Raw genomic sequence first — 20,569 nt, 5'->3', positions numbered from 1 at the left:
AAAAAAAAAAAAAAAAAAACCCTCAAAAAACAACAAAAACAACCCCAGGTTGCTGAAAAGCTCGCGGGTGTGAGCACACACAATTTTGTACAGCTGCACAACAAACTTGTCTGATTCTGTACACACACACCTAAGATAAGAGAACAGCCCAACCACGCACAGAAGCACCTCTGAGAAGGCCGTGGCGCCTGGGCCCCACTGTGTGTCAGGACTGTTTGCAGGGACAATGTGTGGCCCTATAAGACTCACACAATTTTCAGAAATTATCAATAACAGGAGGGTCCCCTAGCCCGGGCCCTTGAGGATGATGAGGGGGGCTGTCCAGACAGCCTCTTGGGTGGCATGGGTGGCCCAGGACAGTGGGGTTTTTGAGGGATGGCAGGTCAGGGTGCCTAGAGCCCCCACCCTCACCCTCCCTGTACCTCCTCACAAGGGCCAGCAGCCCCATGCCTTTGCCCCCCCCCAGGCTGAAGCAGTAAACCCCAATGCACAGCAGAAGGGAGAAGAGCCAGCCTGTTCCTCCCGACCTACAGCCCCAGTTGTCAGAGCCATGGCCCCATCCCAGCAGTCAGCTGAGGGGGCTCTAAATGCTCCTCTGTAAACGTGGCAGAAAACCATTTCCTCACACTTGGTCACACCTGCTAAACAAATTCCTGTACTGAGAGCACACAGGGTCAACACTCTCTCGGTGTGAGGCAGGGCTGGAGGAAGTGTCCACCCTGAGGGTCCTCCTGCAGCAATGGCAAGGACGGGGGGCTGGGGGGGGCACTCAGCAAGGGCCATCCTGTCACAAGCAGCTGGGAGCACCTGTCCCTTGGGCACTTCACAAATAGGGGTGCAAGTGTCTGGCCTCCACCCCAGAGGTTAACATTTCGGGCTGGAGAAGCACGAGGAGCCCCAAGGCACCTCCAAAGAGAAGAGCCGAGAGAGCAGAGATGGCCAGGACTTGGGCTGGAGAGGGCCTGGGGGTGGTAAAAGCAGCAGGTCACTGGGAAGCATGGAGAAATAGCTGACACAGCGGAGCTAAAACCACCCACATCATCCAGTCCAGGCTGGGTGGCCTGTATCTGCAGGGGCTACTGGCTACGGGGAGGTGTTGCCCAGGTGCCAGGCTCACCCAGGCACTGCCGCCTTCTCTCCCACAGGCACAGCCTGACTGTCCTTCTGCAGAACTCATTTTCTGGAAGGCCCCAGGAACCACAAGAGCTGCTACGGGGAGTGAGCCCAATGGGGAAAGGGCCTGAAGCACCCGGCTGCCAGCTCAGACGTGCCCTGGGTTTACAGGCATCTGAGGTGCTGGTCTCCTAAACTCTATCATTAGGAAGGGTAAGCACTCCACCTATGAGGAAGAGAGGGAGACTGGCTCTCTCCTTCCAACGTTACTGTATAGTCTTTGAGGGCAAATACCAACAATGGGAGAGGGAAGAGGGAGGGAAACTGTATTCTTGAGCACCTACCATGAGCCAGATCCTGAATTAGGGTCATTATCCCATTATATAACTTGATCCCTACAATTACTCTTCAAGGCAGGTACTAACGGTAGCTCGTTTGATAAAGGAGCTCAGGGAAACTAGCTAGCTGCCTGGCTCTAACTTCAATTTAGAAACTACAGAAAAAAAGGTTTGCACAACACTGACAGCCCATTTCATCAATATATAGAGTTCATATAAATCAAAAAGAAAAAGATCAACAATCTAGTAAGAAAATTGACATGAGGGGCGCCTGGGTGGCTCAGTCGGTTAAGCAACTGCCTTCGGCTCAGGTCATGATCCTGGACTCCCAGGATCGAGTCCCGCATCGGGCTCCCTGCTAGGCGGGGAGTCTGCTTCTCCCTCTGACCCTCCCCCCCTCATGCTGTCTTTCATTCTCTCTCTCTCTCTCAAATAAATAAATAAAATCTTTTAAAAAAAAAAAAAAAAGAAAATTGACATGAGCAGAAATGGCACAGAAGAAGAAATTAAAACTGTTAGTGTGATATCACGGGCAATCCCACTAATAATAAATGAGACACAATAGCATTTTTCACCTACTGAAGAGCAAATATGTAACAGTTAAGTAAGACAGAGTGTAGAAGAGGTCTGAAAAAAATGAATCTGTGTTTGGGAATGTGGGCTGGATCTCTGGAGGGTACTATCTTCTAAAACTTGAAAGCACCACAAACCCTTTGACCAGGGAATTGTTTCTAGGAATTTATCCTATGAATGGATTTCCACATAGCAAAGATGTATACACAAAACACGGAAATAACAAGACTGGAAACCATCTAAATGCCCATCAATAGGTAGGGTATGGGGAGGTAAACTGTGGCAAATCCATATGTTGGGAATACTATGCAGCTATTAAAAAGACAGAACCAGTTCTTAAACACTCTCTAAGATATATTTTTAAGTGAAAAAGAAAAAAAACCAACAACAACAGAAGTCAGAAGCACGTGTACTTTGTCCTTTGTGTACATGTCTGTGCCCTGGCTTATAAACAGGCAGACACCCTCTGGAAGGACACACACAGGATGAGGAACAGTGGCTGCTGAGGGATGGTGGCTGCGGTCTGGGCATCTGCAAACCCTTTCTCTGCAAACCCTTGGTATTGTGTAGACTGGTTAGAGGTTACATCTATTGCTTGTCTATAAAATACCCGGGGAGGGGAGTGCTGGCAGAGGCAGAGCTCCTAGGCTCCATGGCCCCTGCCTAGCCACTAGAAGGTCAGAGCCCAGGAGAGAAGAGCCATGGGACCCAGACCCCTCGGCGCCTGGCTGGCTCTCAGTGGGGAGGGCCCCACTGCCATGTGCCTCGAGAACCAGCCTCCAGACCCAAGACCTGCTCTCCTCAGCTCCTGTCCAGGCCAACCCCACCCTTCAGTTTCCTGACAAGTAACAGGGCATCAGGGAAAACAGAGAAGACACCAAAGCTCAGAGGGTCTGGGTAACTTGCCAAAGACACCCAGCTGGGAGCTGGCTGTGCTGGGAGGGGTGGATGAGGACTTGCTGGTGGAGCAGAGCGAGGGGCCCGCTGTCTCTGTGCAGGACAGAGCAAATGAGGGAGGGATGGGCCTGGGTGGGGTGGCCAGGAAGGGTAGATGTGGGCTTTAGGGGGCCTCAGGGATGGAAAGCAGACAGGCCTTGGCGACAGGCCATGTCCTGGCCAAGAGGTGGGTCTCTACCCTATCCAGAATGTCAAGGCTGGAAGGGTACTGAAAGCCCAGCACTGGCCAAACTTGTTTTTTAAGCAGTAGACCCAGCTTCAGTCAGAATTTCCTAGGCACCCAAGACCACATGAGGGCACATGGCGCTGCTCCAGGAGAAGCAGACCATGAGCCTGGAAACCCTTTCACCACTTCCTGCTGGGGCCCCAGATTACCTGGGGCTCCAGAGAACACACTGAGCCCATCCATGCCTCTCCCCACAGACAGGTAAACCAGTGCCGAGAGGGGGCAGCGACTTGCAGAAGTGGCTCGGCAGGCACGGCCCCACTCCCGAGTCTGGCGCACTCTCGACTGCGCCACCCTGCCCACCCTCTGAGGATGCCGCAAAGCCGTGGTCCTGGGAACGCCCGCCCAGGGGGGCCATTCGCACGCCTCTGGTGCAAAGCAGGGCAGCAAGCAGCCTCGGAAATCAACAAGGCAAAGTACTCACGTTGAAGAAATTGGTCTTGTTCCTCTCGCAGAAGAGCCCCTGTGCCGGCATGTGCTGCAGTTGTTGCCACGGGATACTGCTGCCTAGCAACACGTCGCGGGCCCACTGGAGGTTCTGGGGAAACAAGAAGTAGGTTGGAAGTGAGTGTGTGGGCAGCTCGCGGCGCCCACGGGGAAGGGAGGCAGTCCCCTCCTTCCCGGCTGCGTTGGCAGAGCGGCGATGAGCAGCGGCTCCTGCAGACACCGATCCCGCAGCTCCAGGGAGCTCTGGCTGCGGGCTTTGATCATCTGGCTGTGGGGTACATTTCCGGAACTGATTTCCTGCCTAGCATAGCTGACTTAGGAGAGTGTGGCCTCAGACTGCCCCAGAAGGGCACAGACAGGGACCCCTGGCCCGGACTGGCCTTGAAAAGCTGCTACATGGACCCAGTGCCCCGCCTTCTGTCAGGGGGACCCCCGCTGGCCCAAAGGGTCAGCCCTGACTTGTCAGGGTGTCAGCAGTATTCCTCACAGCTGGCGACACAGCCACCTTAGGCTTGGAAGAGCTGGTCCCTGTGGGATGCCAGGGGCCCAAGTGCTTGGGAAGGGACGGGGGTTCCACCCATAGTGCTCAGGCCAGTGCCCTCTGGGCAATGGTACCTCCTGTAATCCAGGCCCAGGGGCCCGGTAAGGTGGGAACAAGAGCCTGCTAGCCCTTGTGGGACTCCGGGGCAGCGAGAGAGGCTGGGTGTGGGCTTTTGGCTGCCTTGGCCTTCTCTGGGGCCTTCTCACTGACTCAGAGGGCAGCCCTTCCCCACCGGCTGCCTGGCCTGCCACCTTCCCCTCTCAGGTCTTTCCCACAGAGGCTCCCACGCCAGGACCATCTCACCCCAGCACCTGGGACAGTGCTGTCTTACAAGGGAGAAGCCAGCAGGGGGCAGAGCTGGGACTGGAAGCTGGACGGCCCAACATCAGACCCTCCTCTTTTCCACAGCACCCATCTCCCCCCTCAACCCCCAGCCAATCAGTACTCCTCCCCACCCCCATTCAGGCCCCCTCCTTGCCTCTCTCACCCCTGGTGCCAGGTCTTTATCACCTCGCGTCCCAATTGCTTAATGCCTTCTCACATCTCAGCCTGCAAGCCTGTCTCACCTGCTCCCACTGTGCTCAGTATTGGTCAGGCTGAACTTATGAAACAGTCCCCCTAGTCACAACTTCTGGCAAAAGTGCAAGCCCCAGCTTCCTGGCTTGCTGGCTGGGGGCCCCTGCTGGCCTGCATCTGAGCCTCTGCTCCTACCTTGGCACAGAGGGACACGCCCCAGGGGCTGCTATAGGGGCTGAGGGCTGCTCTGCACCCAGCACCAGGCCAGACCCTGCAGCTGCAAGGGGGTGGGACACAGAACTGAGGATCCCTCTGGGATGGAGACAGGTAAAATTTCAAGCACACATCTCCTGGATGACACACTCACAGCAGACAAAGCTAGCTCTTCCGTGGATGCCCGAGGGAGAACATCATCTCCCGGGAGAAGCCTGGATGATTAAGCCTGGCAGCGACTCTAAGGCCATTTCCTATGGGGACATGGCCTGGCTCTGAGAGTGGCTGAAGGCTGAGGCCCTGTAAAGTCAGGGCTGCCCTCGCCCAGCAGGGCTGCAGCCCAGGCTGGTCTAAGCAGGTTCAATGTGGGGCTGGGGGCTAGAGGGCCATGGGCAGCCCAGCGTATAGGAGAGCAGGGCCAATCCCAGCTGGACGAGAGGGCACATGCTGTCCACAGCCCTCTGCACAGCTGACCCCTCTAAGCCAGCACTCAGGAGGCTGGCTTTTTTGCTCAGAGCCCTCCTTGAGCCCAGACACCTGCTCAGATACATCTGACATGCTGAGATCAGGAGCAGACTGAGACTCCAATCAAAACAGCAAGGCAAGCCCAGAGTAGGAATCACACCAAGGGCCATGTGGGGGCTGCTCTCACTAAGGCTCAGCGGCTGTCAGGAAGGGGCAGCCACAGCTACAGTCTCCTGAGACATTACTTCTCCAGGACTCTCAGGCCTTTCTAGGGCCTCAGGGACAGATGCCACAGCCATTCATGGTGAATGACGAGCTTCCTGAAGGCCAAGGCACCTCCTCTCTGCCCCCACATGGGGAAGGCAGAAATAGGCAGGGGGGAGGGGTTACCTAGGCAGCAACAGTCCCTGGCCCTCAGCCCGGGCCCTTGACCAGGAACACACGGGCCACTCTGCCCTATACATAGGAAGAAGAGTGAACTACTCAGTCCCAGCCTTCAGCTTATGAGCTCCAAAGAGCCAGGAGGATCAACTTGCAGTTCACATTCCAGTGTCCAGAGCAGTGCCCAGCAGTCTGGCTCAGAGACCCTGCCTCCCAGACCAGTCCATTAAGAAGCCTCCTGAGGCTGGTTACAAGCCTGGCCTGATACTTCTGCCAGGGGAGGGAAGGTTGGCCATGGACAAACGGAGCGCAGAGCAGGGAAACAGGGTGGGTCAGGTGCGCTTCATTACAAGGAATAAGATCCAACTCAGATTAGTTCAAGCTGATCAGGGCTCTTCAGGGCCCCAGGACATGGGGTCCAAATAGAAGATAAAGCCTCAGACCTCCAACAGGCAGGGCAACCACTCGGGGAACCCAGGAGAGAAGCTCACAACCTTTATCAGTACTCTGCCATGATCCCTTGGCCTCAGTGCCACTTGGCTCAAAGTCTCTCCCAAGTGAGATGTGAGAGGCTGCCAGTCTCATCAGCCATGAAGGGGACCCTCACAGAAAGGAACATGAGACAGAAGACCGATACCTGCACTTCAAATATGACAGGTGAGCCCACCTGACCGTGACCACGGAGATAGGGCACAAAGGAGACCCACCTCTGGTCCAGTCTATGTAGGTGAGTGAGGCTCCTAGGGGAGATGACACCTGAGCTATGGTCTGCCCCTAGAGCCATGACATGAAAGCCCCTTTCAGGGCTCCTTTGGGACTTAAGGGAAGTATCCAGTTAGCAGCAGTTTGAGAAGGGTGGGGAAATGAGATCTGAAGAAGCATCTCCATGGTGGCCATAATTTTCGTAAGAACATCAAGAAAATAAAATACAACCAAGACTTCCATGTGGCTTGGGGACACATGAGAGAGAACAGCGCCAGGGCCAGGGTGGAGAGAGTGGGGGACCCTGCTTCCCTGAGCTAGGTGTCTCATTCCAGGCCCCAAGGCTGTGGGACAGGAACACACATCCCTGCAAGGCTTCTGTTTCTGCCATCACTCTGCAGCTTTTCGCATGACACCTGCACCAAGACGACCCTTCCCACCTGAACAGTCAGGCAAGAAGGTGGAGGGCCAGGGAGGGAGGAGGCTGGGGGAGAGGTCCCAGCACTCGTGGAGACCTGAAAACCAGCCACTTGAGAAGAGTGCAGAAAACACAGGCCTGCCAAACCCGATCAGGATTGTCAATTAGCCTCCTGCAGACTTGGCCCCTGAGCACCAGCAGAAAGCAAGGCTCCTCAGCCGTCTCCCAGGCCCGCCAGAGATAGCCGATCGATGGCTAAGGCACAAAGCGTCCAGACGGCTCACAGGAGACCTTAGCTAATTTATGTCTGAGGCCCCGGATGGGAGCTGACAGGGACAAGGAAACCTGCCCGGAGAACTGACAAGTGCCAGGCTAGGGAGGGGAGGGGAGGGGAGGAGCAGGGGGAGCTGACCCACCACGGCACACCTGTACTGCAGACTCTGCCCTGCAGCTTCACGCTATGGGGAGCTGTGAGGCACGATGCCACCTGGGCCAAGCACAGCACATAACTCCTCATAACTCCTCATCCGATGTACTGCCAGTTTACAGAGGAAACCGAGGCTCAGAGAGGTCCAAGAGTTGGTCTGAGTCCCCCAAGCCAGGAAGTGGCAGAGCCAGACTTGCATTCCGGTCCAGACCCGAAGGACTCAAGGCTTGGGCTCTTACCCTGCACCCCCGCCCCAGGGTCCCCCACTCTCTCCACCCTGGCCCTGGCGCTGTTCTCTCTCATGTGTCCCCAAGCCACATGGAAGTCTTGGTTGTATTTTATTTTCTTGATGTTCTTATGAAAATTATGGCCACCATGGAGATGCTTCTTCAGATCTCATTTCCCCACCCTTCTCAATCTGCCTGGGGTCATGCTATGTGCAGCTCCAAGGCTGCCCTGTCTCAGGCCTTGAGCAACCTGTCACCATGCCACTGGCCCGGAGCCTCAGTTTACCGTCACCCCGGGAATGAGAGAAATACCACGGGGCCACTTGCCAGATAACAGTACCAATCTTCCTGGGATTCGTGGGCCCCCTGAAGCTTGGTGCACAGACCCTCCTCTGACAGAGGGCAGAACACACTAAATGCCCAAACAGGGGGCAGATGGAGAGTGGAGTCCTGATGAGAGGGGGGGAGAAGAATCCCTAGAAGCACATGGCACCTCAATGTCCTCCACCGCCTGTAGCCTAGACACCCCTAACCTGCCATCAGGCAGAGGGACCCTCCTGATTCCTCTGCTTGAAGGCCTCAGCTCCTTCAGAGTGAGAGCCAGCTCCATATCTCAGTTTACTCGCACACACGCAGGCTCCTCTCCTTCCCTCCCCTCTCCCATCATGCGAGGCCCTGCAGCCATACCTGCCTCTGCCCCCACCTTGGTCCCTGCAGGTCTCTCTGCCTGGCGCCATCTCACCCCACTCCTACCTGCCCCCCAGTACTGTCCCCACAGCCCCATGGCCACCTTAAACAGCCTCTTCTGCTGACCCTCAGATGGCTTTGTTGTCTGCTCCCTCTTGTGTGTCAGCCCTGTGAGGGCAGGGACACCATCTGACTTCTTCACCGATGGCCCCTCAGGGGCTAGACCAGTATGGGGCCCGCAGAAGGGATGCGACAGATATTTGGGAAGAGTGAAAGGAATGGGCAGGGTTTGAGCTTGCAGGACAGTCTGAGGGGCCGAGGCAGGAGAGTGCCAGCCGTACATGGTGGGCGTAGGGGGCCCAGGACTGGAGGCAGGAGTGCTGGGGCAGAGCCATCACCCTGCGCTCCTTTACCCAAGAAAGCTGTTGGGAAAGAGCTCACGTGCTGGTCAGGCTAGAACATGAAGTCCATCTTTCAAGACACCCTTCTCTATTCTTTCTTCAAAACAGTAATTCAGAAGCCCTAGGTTTGCCTGGCAGTTCTTCACAAGGGCACGCAGTGGTACACACTGAAGTTTTGTTGAAGGAATAAATGAATGAGTGCCTGGTAGTCTTGGAGTCCTATGACTAACCTCTTGGGGCCTCAGTTGCCCACTTGGGGCATCAGTGACCATCAGGCCACTCTTAGGGTCAGTTGAAGAATGCCAGAAATAGCAGATGGGAAGCAACTGTCTACAAATACACCAATTCCCCACCTGCACCTTGGGGAGAACATCCCTGCCCATGCAGCCCGCCCCCCTGCCAAGCCGGGCCTTCCCACATCTTCTCCGAGGACCTGGCCTTGCCCCTGAACTTGGCAAAGTTTGCCACTGCTCCTCCTCCGCCCTCCCCACATGGACCTAAAAAGCCAGGCCTGAAGTGCACCCCCTGGCTGCTGGGTGGGTTTGACCAGCAGGAGATACCAGTGAGAGAGCAGAGCAGGGCAGGGATGAGAGCAGAGCATTTATCCCAAGTTCCCTCCGGTGCTGAGGGTTGGCCACCAAGGACTGAAAGCTCTGACAGGCAGCCTGCTGCAGAGGTGCCCAGGGCCCTGCACTACCCCTACCCTGTGGGTTCCTGATGTCCACCCAGGCCACTGTAAATCCCTCCTTCATTAAGGCTCTTCGGATTAGCGGCTGGATAGAGCCATCTGAGGCCTGAACTGACAAACGCCCTCACTCTCTACACAGCAGCCAAGTCTTTCACACACACGACCTTGAGGTAGCTTTAACCACACTTAGAATGATGCCCCAAAGCTCCTTCCTGCCTCCCCAGGCCCTCATGAGCTCTGACCACATCTTTTCCCCCCTCTCCTCCCTGCCCAGCCAGTCACACAGGCTTCTGGCTGATTCTAGTCCTGCCAGGCCCATTCCTATCTCAAGGCACACATGTGGCCTGTGCTGTCCACTCAGAAGCCTCTCCTGGTATCGCCTTGCCTAGTTCCCTCACCTGCTTCAGGTCTTTGCTCAGAGATGCCTTCCCAGACCTCCCTGCCTAAAGAGCCACACTCCCCCACTGCACCCCCTTACCAGCTTTATCTTTCTCCCAGATGCATCACTAACCGCCGCTAGGTGTGTTTCTACCCTCCATTCCCTCTGTGCGCACTCAAGGGGAGGGGCTTGGCTGTGCACACCACTGTATCCCGGCCCCTCAGGCAGGGCCTCGCACGTGACAATGCAGGAGACAGCTGCTGAATGAATGAACCTGCAGAGATGCACGGGCACCATGCTGGGGGGGCGGGGGAGGGCGGAGGACGACACTAAAATACAGGGGTTCGGCCATGTCGTGGTCTATGGGATGATGCGGTGGTGGTAGTTTCTTCCAAACTGGAATACGATTTGTAATGGGTGCTGGCAGCAGAGTACTCAACCCATTCAAACTGCTGGGATCCATCTCTCTCCTCTTCCCTGAGAGAGAACAAGGAAGGCAGTGGGCCTTTATGGGGGCCATCTGTCCCCCCCCGGCCCCCAAAGGCACAGCAAAATCTTCAAGCCATGTTGCAGACAGACTTTGAAATGCATAATCGAGATTCTGAAGTTGAGAAAAATCTCGAGTTTCATTTTGCAAATCATACAAATAAAGCCTGCTAAGAACCTGGCTGGCCGGGCTGGGCAGCAGCCCAGGGCTTGTGCGTGGGGAGCCTGAGGCCCAGCATCGTTCTGTGTATGCAGAAAGGGAGCAGGGGCTGAAGGAATGGAGGGGAACGCCCTGCTCTGTGGCCGGCACGTCCCCGTCATGCCTGGTCCTGCCGTGTGGCACGGAACGCGCAGCTTACCACCTGCTCCTGGGACACTCACTGTCTGCATGGTGGGGTGGCTGTGTCACAGCTTGAAGGCGCAATTCCTTCACACCCACCCAGTCCGAAGCATGGCTCTCCTTGTGGGCTCTCATTTAACCTGACTCTGCAGGGTCCAGATATGAATGGTGGCACAGGCAAGTGGGCAACTGCCCACAATGGATGGGGGAGGGGCAGGGGCTCACAGCCCAGCCGGCTAGCCCCTTGCCCAAGCATAAGCTGACCCTGAAGTCAAAGTTCAGCGGCTTCTCTGGAGATCACAGGCAGCAGCAGCACTGTCGGACTCTCCTGGCAGGAGGCAGCTTACCAAACAAATCCTAAACAGACACTGGGGCCTGGGCTCATCCCATACAGGTTCTGGGTCTGATTGGGCTGGAGCGGCCAGGCCGCTATCCCGCCATATGCCCCATCGACAGGGCCTTGCCATCTACCATGAGGGGGATGCACTGCAACAGTGCTCAGCCACGACGCCACGCAGCTGCCTCCAGGAGGACAGTGGGACAGGGACGGAGGCCTGAGCTGGTCTAGAGGACTGCTCACAGCGAGCGGCCTCTGCTCCCATCAGAGCAGCGTGCACGTGGGGCTTGCAAGACAGGCTGCTCTCGTGTCATTGGTATGCATGTTTCCCAGCTGGGAAAGCGCTATTAACTCACTTTTCCTCACAACAAAACCTAAACCTACCACGAAGGTGCCGTTATTCCCACCTGACAAGTTAAGAAACCTGTCCATGGGACTGAAACTGGAAGCCAGCTGTCTAGCTGGCCGAGCCTGAGTGAGGTTCTGGGAGCTGACACTTGGGAGGGGTGGCTCAGGTTCCAGCATGCACACCAGCAAGGGGACAAGTGCTGGGAGGGGGACACACTCTAATCACAGGGTCTGGGGAAGGGCCAGGCCTATGATCAGGGCAGGCTGAATAGCCCCTTTCCCATCTCACAGCCCTTAGGCTCCTGAGCATTCCTCACCTGGGTGTCACCTCTGGGTGACAACTTGGATGCTAACTGTCAGAGAACTGCTCCAGCTCAGAGGGGAAAAGCCACACAGCAAAAGGTAGGCTTCATCCCACAGAAGAGCCAGCAAGGCTCACGCCCACCCTGAAGGGTGGGAGGAAAACCTTTTGGTCAAGTGTAGGGCCAATGAAGGCCAAGCCTTGACCTGGCCAGTGCTGGGGCCAGATGAGCAGAGCCCCAGCCCAGGGCCCAGAAGCCAGCTGTGCGCCGAGCCCCAGGAAGGTGGCCTCTCCCACAGAACAGGCCCTTCTCCTCTCCTCTCCTTCCTCACTTGGGGTGCCATGCACCCCTGGCTCACTGCCTGCCTCCTGCCACACTGACCAGCAGCAGCCCAGTGACTGTGGACACTGCGCTCACAGGAGCCAGCAGGTCAGCCTTGCTTCTGCTAAAGCTCCAGCCTCCCCTTTCCTGGCTCAGCCTGACATAGCCAGTCAGTGGCCATGTGGCTATAGCAGGAAGCCGGGCATCCACCCACCCGGCCAGGTGAAGGACTTGAGTTAGAAGGCTTCGGTCTCCCCAACCTGGAAAGTAGAGGCAAAGGAAACATCTGAGCCCCACGAGGTCCAGGCCCTGCCACATCCTCACCAAGGGGTTCGAGACAAGCTGCTGCCCCCTCCGAGCCTCGGTTTCCCGCTCACCGGGCTGGGCAGGGTGCTGTGCGAAACAACACCAAGGAGCTGGCCCAGGCCAGGCTACCTCAGTGCCGCACTGGAGTCTGCTTTCTTGACCTTTCTCTTATGACGTCAAGTGACCTGGGAGGACGAGCAAGAGCAAAGAATGGGAAGAACATTCTCCAAGTTGAGACCCAGCAATGAGCACAAAACAAAGTAAGTTTAGGAGAGGCAGTAACCTAAACAAGAGGCTCCCCGGAGGAAACTAGCTCTGGAAAGCACCACCAGTGTTCTGCCTAGAGGCCAGGTGCCCAACTCCCTTGCCCCCGCAGAACTGCCAGCGAGGCAGTGGCTGCTTATACACCCCCAGACCCCTAGGAGGAGAGGCTACAGTGTTTCATTCTAGCCAGACTGGCAGGTATGAAGTGGTATCTCAGTGTGATCTGGATTCCCATTTTCCCAATGGCTAATGGTGGTAAGCATCTTCTCCTGTGCTTATCGGCCATTTGTACATCTTCTTTGGAGAAATGTCTATTCAGATCCTTTGCCTACTTTTACGTTGGGTTGTCTTTTAATTATTGAGTTGTAAGAGGTTTTTTAAAATATATTCTAAATGCAAGTCCCTTACTACATATATGCATACCTCAGAGGTAGAGTGGATTCAGTTCGAGACCACCACAAGAGTGAATACCAAAATAAAATGAGTCAAATGAACCTTTTGGTTTACCAGTACTTATGAAAGTTATGTTTATGCTATACTATAGTCTACTAAGTGTGCAATAGCATTATGTTTAAAAAACAATGTATATACCTTAATTTAAAAATACTTTATTGCTAAAAACTGCTCACCATGATCTGAGCTTTCAGCAAGTCATAATCACTGATCATAGATCACTATAATAATAATGAAAAAGTCTGAAATATTGTGAGAATTACCAAAATGTGACACAGAGACACAAAGTGACCAAATGCTGTTGGCGCTGAAAGACTTGCCCAACACCGGGTTGCAGCAAAGCTTTGATTTGTAAAAAAGCATAGTATCTGCAAGTTGTAACCAAGTGAAGCACAGTAAAACACGGTGTGCCTGCCTGCACGTCATCTGTAAATATTTCTCCTTTTGTGTGGACCATCTTTTCATTTCAATAATGTCTTTTGAAGCACTTCACCTGGAAAGTAGAGGCAAAGGAAACATCTGAGCCCCAGGAGGTCCAGGCGCTGCCACATCCTCACCAAGGGGTTCGAGACAAGCTGCTGTCCCCTCCGAGCCTCGGTTTCCCGCTCACCCAGCTGGGCAGGGTGCTATGTGAAACAACACCGAGGAGCTGGCCCAGGCCAGCTTTTAAATTTTGATGGGGTCCGGTTTATTATTATTATTCATTTATTTTTATCACCTGTGCTTTTGGGTGTCCTATCTGAGAAACCACTGCCTGGTCAAACCACATCTATGGTCAAAAATCAGTTGATCACAGATGTATGCCTTTGTTTCTGCGCTCCCAGTTCTATTTTGTTATCTATATATCTACCCCTAGGCTAATACCAACCAAACTGTTTATTTTCAGCTGTGGTACAAAACACATAAAAATTTACCATCTTACCCATTTTTAAGTGTACAGTTCAGTAGTGTTAAGTATATTCACACTGTTGTGCAACAGACCCCTAGAACTTTTTCATTTTATGAAACGAATTTACTGAAATTCTATACTGATTAAATAACTCCCATTCTCTCCCCCAGCACCTAGCAAGCACCATTCTACTTTCTGTCTCTCTGATTTTGACTACTTTAGATCCCTCATGTAAGTGGAATCATAGGGTGTTTGATTTTTTTTTTTTTTTTTTTGTGCCTGGCTTATTTCACTGAGCATAATGTCCTCAAGGCTCATCCACGTTGTAGTACATGTCAGAATTTCCTTCCTTTTAAAGCTGAATAGTATTCCACGGTTTTGATTACTGTAGATCTGCAGTAAATTTTGAAATTGGGAAATAGGAGTCCTCTAAGTTTGTTCTTTTTCAAGACTATCTGGCTCTAGGAACCATCTTATAACCCACTCTGTCCTAGACCCCTTGCAGCAGGAGGTGCTGAAGTTCCCCAGCTGAGCCACAGGCAGTGGGTGGGAGGAACTGGGACAGGGGTGCCCATGCCTCAGCCTTCTTTCTGGATCTCATTAGTGAATTTCAGAAGCCTCATGATAAAAGGCCCCAATGCCATGTGGCCTCTCTCCTGGGCCACTCACATGGACTCCAAGAAACAGTTTTTTTCTGAGCACCGACTGAAAGTCTAGGGCTCAAAATCCTGGTGGAGACTGTAATCTTGGAGATTGTAAGTGATGTAATAGCTACACTTAGGGCCCTTATGGCCAACAGCATGTGTGATCTTCCCTAAGGTGTGGAGAGCATTAGGGAGCCCTGCTTCCTCAGGTGTCCCTGGCCCTCGATGTAGGCTAGCAGGAGGCCTGCCTTGGGAGGCCCGGGGGGGTCAGCCTGTGTGCAGCAAAGCCAACCTTGGGCAGAAGCGCAGCCTTAGGCAGGCATCAGAAGACCTAGTAGAGGGGCTAGGAGCCATGGGAGATGCTGACACTGAGGAAATGGACTCTGGGGTCCTGGTGAGAAGCTCAATGGGAAGGCCCCCAACCCCTCACCTCATTGTTACAATAATCCTGTGCGAATACCACAAGAGAAGAGTCATGTTGCCCCCCTCCCCCGCCAGCTGGGATCTGAACCCAGGTGAGCCCACATTCAGAGCCCACATTCCCTCTCCCTCCCCCAGAATTCCTGCGGCCAAGAGCTAAGCAAGTGGTTCCCTGCACCCTGAGGGTAGTTTCTCTGTAGAGGCCTGGGGTGGGGAAGCTTAAGGAACAGAGCTTTAGCTGGGGAAACTTGAAAGACCCGAAGGATCTGGAGCAACATGCACAGCCCCTGGGGCCTCTCTGAAGGCAGGGATGATGGATGTTCCAGCCAGGTGGCCACTGAGCCATGAGATGGCAACAGGAAAATGCCACTGCCAAGCCCACAGGCGGATTTTATGAAGAAATGTGCTGCTGTTAAATATACATAGCGGGAAGTGTCTGTTACCAACAGCTGTGTTTGGAAGGCAGTCACTGCTTGTCAGCTAATGGTGCCACATGAGTCACTGAGAGCACTGGTTGTGTCCCCCATATCTGGGGACAAACTGACACCCAGGCCTGGGCAGAAGCATGCCCAGCTCCCAGGACAATGGCATGCCCCAGACAAGGTCAGCCTTAACTCAGGCTCTCAGTGCAGCGAGGTGTTAACGACCTGCCCTTCAAGTTGGGGTGACACCTGCTGCTCAGCGAAGGTCTCTGAGTCAAGTAGGCAAAGGAGCCAGCGGAGCCCCCGGGCTACACCAGGGCCTAGGGTGTGGCGGTGTGGCGACCTGGAGCTCCGGAGGCACACCTGGCACCTACGCAACTGCCATGTAAGGGGGGGGTCTCTCTCAGAATCACGACCAGCATTCCCTCTCAGAAAGCCAAGGAGCCCAGCCTGGGAATGCAGCTAACAGAAAAGCCAGCAGAAACAGAGTGTGATGGCTGTGGGAAGGTTTTCCGGGAAGGAAGAAAAGGTAGCCTCCGTCCCCACGACCAGGGGTGGCTGGATCAGCTGGGGTCCACCCACCCCACAGGCCATCCGAGGGTGACCAAGATGACCTGGGGGACATTCACAGAAATGGCAACAAAATGGCAAACTGAGCACAGATGCTCTAATGGCGGGGGGAGCAAAGGAGCAACTGGGCCAGGGTGAGGCTACCTGAGCCCATGCCAGGCTGTCCCTCTCCTCTGTGTGACCCTAAGCCAGGTATGCAGATGTGAAGTAGAGAGAGAACAAGACCCCCACCTCCTGGATCTGAAGTATCTAAGAGCTTCAAAAGTGACAGTCAACGGCGTGTGTGTATGAGAACTGGAAAAAATACACATATAAAATAGCTTTTGTTTTAGGGTGGTAGAACTGTGGATATCCCCTAATTTTTAATTTTGACATAGATACTATTTTTCACTTTTAAAAAACTCATCCAGCAAGGGGACAGGCAGGGAAAACGGCAGCCTATGCTTCGCACCAGGTGGGGCCCTTTACATGCATCGGCTCCTTTGAGCTCAAAGCCATTTAATGCGGAGGCTGCGGCTGGGTGCTGGGGGCTCTGTGGGGCCTGCATTGCAACTCAACTCTCCCTCCACCCAACCCTGCATCTTCCCCTCCTTTCCATTGCGGCTGATCCCTAAGAGGCATCTTGTACCCCAAATTCTGTCAAAGCATCTGCCGCAGTGTGGGGAAGGTTTGGGCTCAGCACAGGAAGCTCCAAGTCCTGCTAAGAGCTGACCACAGCTGGGGGGAGCATCTGAAGAAGGGAACACCAAAGGCGGTGGAGATCCAGATGATGGATGCTAGTGTCCCTTCCAACCAAGACTCATAAGGAAGCTCCCGCACTGAACTCTGCTGCTCTCAAAGGAGGGAAGAAGGAAAGTTCCCAGAGCAGTACTGGAACATGGTGGGGGGCAGGGGCAGTGTCAGCCATCGGGCCCCCGAAGACTGCTGCAGAGGGGGTTTCATTAAAACCCAGGTCTACCTGGATTCTGAAGGCCCAGGGCACCAGAGGTAAGGTCCACTGCAAAATGTAGGCTGGGCAGTGAGGGAACTAGGCTCAGGGGGTTCAGCAGCAGCCAGGAGAGCCAGACGCCCTGAAGCAGAGACAAAGCCCAGAACGAGATCCCCTCGTTCCCCAGGCCTACCAACACCACTGCTCTGACAGAAATCAACCAAACTACGTGAGCATGTTGGGCAGTCACGACTGTGACAGGGCACCTACCTGTGCCTAGTCCCCAACAGAATTTTGTCAAGTAACAACTTCCTGTCATGTAACCAGCGCCAAGCCAGCAGCCATCCCTCCAGCCAACTGCCCTTCCTGGGTCTTGAGGTCCCACAGAGGCTGGTGAGGAGGAGTCAGCGGGGAGTGCGGGGGGAGCCTCTGGGAGGAAGAAGTTTCTGAGCCTGGACCTTACTGAATAGGGGAGCCAGACAAAATTACAGACTACAGCCAGACGCCAAGGGCTGCCCCTGCCCTGCCACCCTGGCCCTCTCTGGCCCTCGCCCACACCAGTTTGGCTCAGCCAGCACGGCCACACGCCCAGGCAATTTGCCTGATCGGGGCTCTCTCCCTGTCCTCCAACCTGCCCACTGTCCCCCACTCTGCCCATGGCCGCCCTACAGGTCTCAGCTTCGCGGGTGCCTTTGTGGCGCCGCAGCAGCACCCCCACTCCTGTGTGTCCCCCATTATCTTCTTTGTAGCATGTGTCACAATGGGACTAGCTTTATTTGCTTGTTTGCGTATTTTAAAATCTGCCTGTCCCTTAGAAGGTAGCTCGGTGGGGGCCAACGCTGTGCCCAGGGCACTTTCTCCAGTGCCTCCCAGGTGCGTGAGAAGGGGGTGGAAGAGCACACATGCCACACTCCCTGCACAGATGCTCCATGCCAGCAGAAGCGAGCCGGCCGGGAAGCCCCCGAGAGCGCTTAAGCCTGGGGCACAGCTGTTAAGAATTGCTACATCATCTGCTTTCCAAAAAGAGCTGGAGGAGGCTGTCAGCACCCAACCCCCATGCAGCAGAGGCTGTGAAGATGGTTCTGGCAGCTGCACTGGAGAGGCGAGCCCAGGGGCAGGATGATGGCACGGAGGCCTCTCTGCAAGATGCGTCTGGAGGAGACGGAGCCTGCAGCAAGGCCCTGGGACGGGGGGTGGTGGGGGGGGGTTCTGTAAGGCATCTGGGGGATGTGCATGCGGGGCCATGCTGAGGACAGTGGAGTAAGAGTCACTACACAGGCCCTCACAGACAAGAGCTGATGAGTGTGTAGGTCCTCATCCTTCAGCCCATAGCTAGTACTGGAGCCTGAGATCCTGCTTCGGGATCCCGGGAGCCACTCCTCCCTTGATCCCTTGCTGCGACCCACAGTCCTCACCAGCTCTCACCCGGAAAGCTGGACCACTCTTGTAAGGACCTGCCTCCTACATCTCTTCTGTCCCATCCCTTCCATGCACCACTACCCAAGATCTTCAGCAGCTCCATCAACACTCAGATGCTCGTGGGCCCTGGGAAAATCAAACCCCTCTCCTGCCCCCAGCGGGCTGGCAGCTCACTCACCCGGTGAGTCTTGCTGTAGGTGTAGAGGAAGGCCAGTCGGTAGAGGCTCTTATAGTGCTGGGGGAAGCGGCTGAGGCACAAGCGGAAGGAGGCGATGCACTGCTCCGTAAGGAACTGGCGCTGCTCCTCTGCCCCGGCCGGCAACCCCTGGGGAAAGGCTGCTGGCTCCCCCAGGGGGTCAGCTCTCTTCCTCCCGTCCCACAGGGCAGGTGCAGATGCTGCCGGTTTGACAGCAATGCAGGCAGAGGCTGGGGGGTCTGCGGCAGGCTTCTGGCTGCCTTGCTCTGTGGCCCGGAAGCCTTCTGTGCTCTCCAAGGACTCCTCAGTTTTCCCTATGGGTGAGAAGAAAAACAAAGTCACCTCGGTAGTGGTCCACCACCAGCAAAAGAGGTGCCTTAGTGAGGTGACAGGCACAGCTAGACCTGTGCCCTTGCTAGACAGGTGCTGTACTCAAAAGACCCAGCAGTAGGAAGCATGGGGCCCAGTGTTGGCTCTGCCCCTGCCGGCTGAGGCCTCCACAGCCTTCCCAGTCTCCTCCCCTGTGAAACAGGGTGTCCCAGCTGGCACACAGCAGAGGGGCCCCGAGGCTGCAGACAGTAGGGGTTGCAAGCGGGGCTCTGGGCCCCCCTCTGAATGGCAGCACAAGGCTGTCCCGCCTCCGAGGCCTGTGCAGGTGCCTGGGGAAGCAGTCCATAGAAGGAAGGTGTGGCCGCCACCACCATGGAATAAAATAGCCAGGAAAGGCACACAAAGGACTGCACCTGCTCTACCACTTAGCACCTCAGCCCACAGCCTACCCGACACCCTTCTCCAGGGCTGCTGCTGCCACTCTGCACGAACGAAGAGCTCACACGCAGGAGAGCCCAAGCTGGGTGGCAGGGGCTGCAGAAGATGACTGGACCAGGAGGGAGGGATAGAAGGAAGAGGGTGGGGGCAAGCATCAAAGGTAAGGGGGCTCCTTGGGCACCCGGGAGTTTGGCAAGGCCTGCGTGGAGGAGGCCAGAGAAGCAGCCCGGCACCAACTCTGAAGCCTGTCTGCCACAGTGGGCTGAGCCCCTTCCCGCCCTTAGCCTGATGGCCCCTTCCCAACTGTAGTGGCAGCCAGGAGAAGGATGGGGCCTGCTGCGAAAGGGCAGAGTGGTCAAGGACTAAGGTCCCAAGTTCCCCCAAGCAAAACCACGCAGCCATCAGGTGTACATCAAGCTCTTCCTGCCCAGGAAAGAATCTGAGCAAGACAGAGCCAAGCTGCTCAGCACAGCATGCAAGGCCATGTCCCATCAGTCCTGCCATTCCTCCTAGCTCCCCTCCTGGCCTCACACCTTGAGACCAACCATGGGGAACAAACACCTCGCTCTTTGTTCCTACCTCTCCACTGCTGCTCCTTCTGGACACACCGTCTGCACTCCCTCCCCTGACTTGCCCACTGCTCTCATCCTTCAGGACTCCACTCAGTGTCACCTCCTCCTGCAGGCCTCCTCAGCCCCAGGGTGCGGTTTGCAGAAAGCCTTGTGCGCCCAGCTTTTTGGTATCACCCATCCCACTGTATTTATGCACGGATGCCTCCCTCTCCCCCATCGCCCAGAGCCTAGCACAGGGTCTAGCTTGAAGCTGACTGAATGCCTGGAAAGCAGATCACATCTGATCTTGACACTATGCTCTCCTTTCAGAGGAGCTCAGCAAACCATGCAGGTCCCACAGGCACCCACTCAGAGCTCAATGACTGCAACCAGGAGTCTGCTCAGGGCCAGCATCTTACAGGGGACACCAGCGCCTTACTCACAAATGTGCCCGATTACTAGTGTTCAATTCAAGGGACACATTTCAAATATAGCTCAACAAACACATTCTGAACAACCACTCTGGGCCTAGCCCTGTGCTAGGCACAAGGGAGATAGGTAAATAGGATGAAGATGCAGGCCTCCCAGGGGTTCAAATAAGATGCTAAGCATGTGCTCACACACAAAGACACACAGGAACAGGTTTCCTATGGAAAGTGGGCAGAGGATCAAGAATTAATCCAAAGAGGGGCGCCTGGGTGGCTCAGTTGTTAAGCGTCCACCTTCGGCTCAGGTCATGATCCCAGGGTCCTAGGATCGAGCCCCGCATCAGGCTCCCTGCTCGGCAGGAAGCCTGCTTCTCCCTCTCCCACTCCCCCTGCTTGTATTCTTGCTCTAGCTATCTCTCTCTCTGTCAAATAAATAAATAAAATCTTTTTAAAAATTAAAAAAAATAAAAAGAATTAA

The 20,569-nt window shown here is 55.1% G+C and overlaps 1 protein-coding gene across 1 annotated transcript in view; it reads right to left on the bottom strand.

The window, feature by feature from the left end:
• Positions 1–20,569, bottom strand: part of CABIN1 (calcineurin binding protein 1) — a 156,333-nt gene that overhangs the window by 42,943 nt on the left and 92,821 nt on the right. The window contains exons 28-29 of the mRNA XM_081802514.1: positions 18,327–18,658; positions 3,632–3,745 (exon numbers count right to left, since the gene is read on the bottom strand). Coding sequence (XP_081658640.1) covers positions 3,632–3,745; positions 18,327–18,658 — 446 coding nt within the window. The remainder of the gene's footprint in view (positions 1–3,631; positions 3,746–18,326; positions 18,659–20,569) is intronic.

The sequence above is a fragment of the Leptonychotes weddellii genome, chromosome 13 (assembly GCF_054177405.1).
Source record: "Leptonychotes weddellii isolate Sample4059 chromosome 13, ASM5417740v2, whole genome shotgun sequence".
In the NCBI taxonomy this organism is placed as follows: Eukaryota; Metazoa; Chordata; class Mammalia; order Carnivora; family Phocidae; genus Leptonychotes; species Leptonychotes weddellii.
Note: the sequence above shows the minus strand (reverse complement) of the source record. Positions and strands in the feature narration are given on the sequence as shown.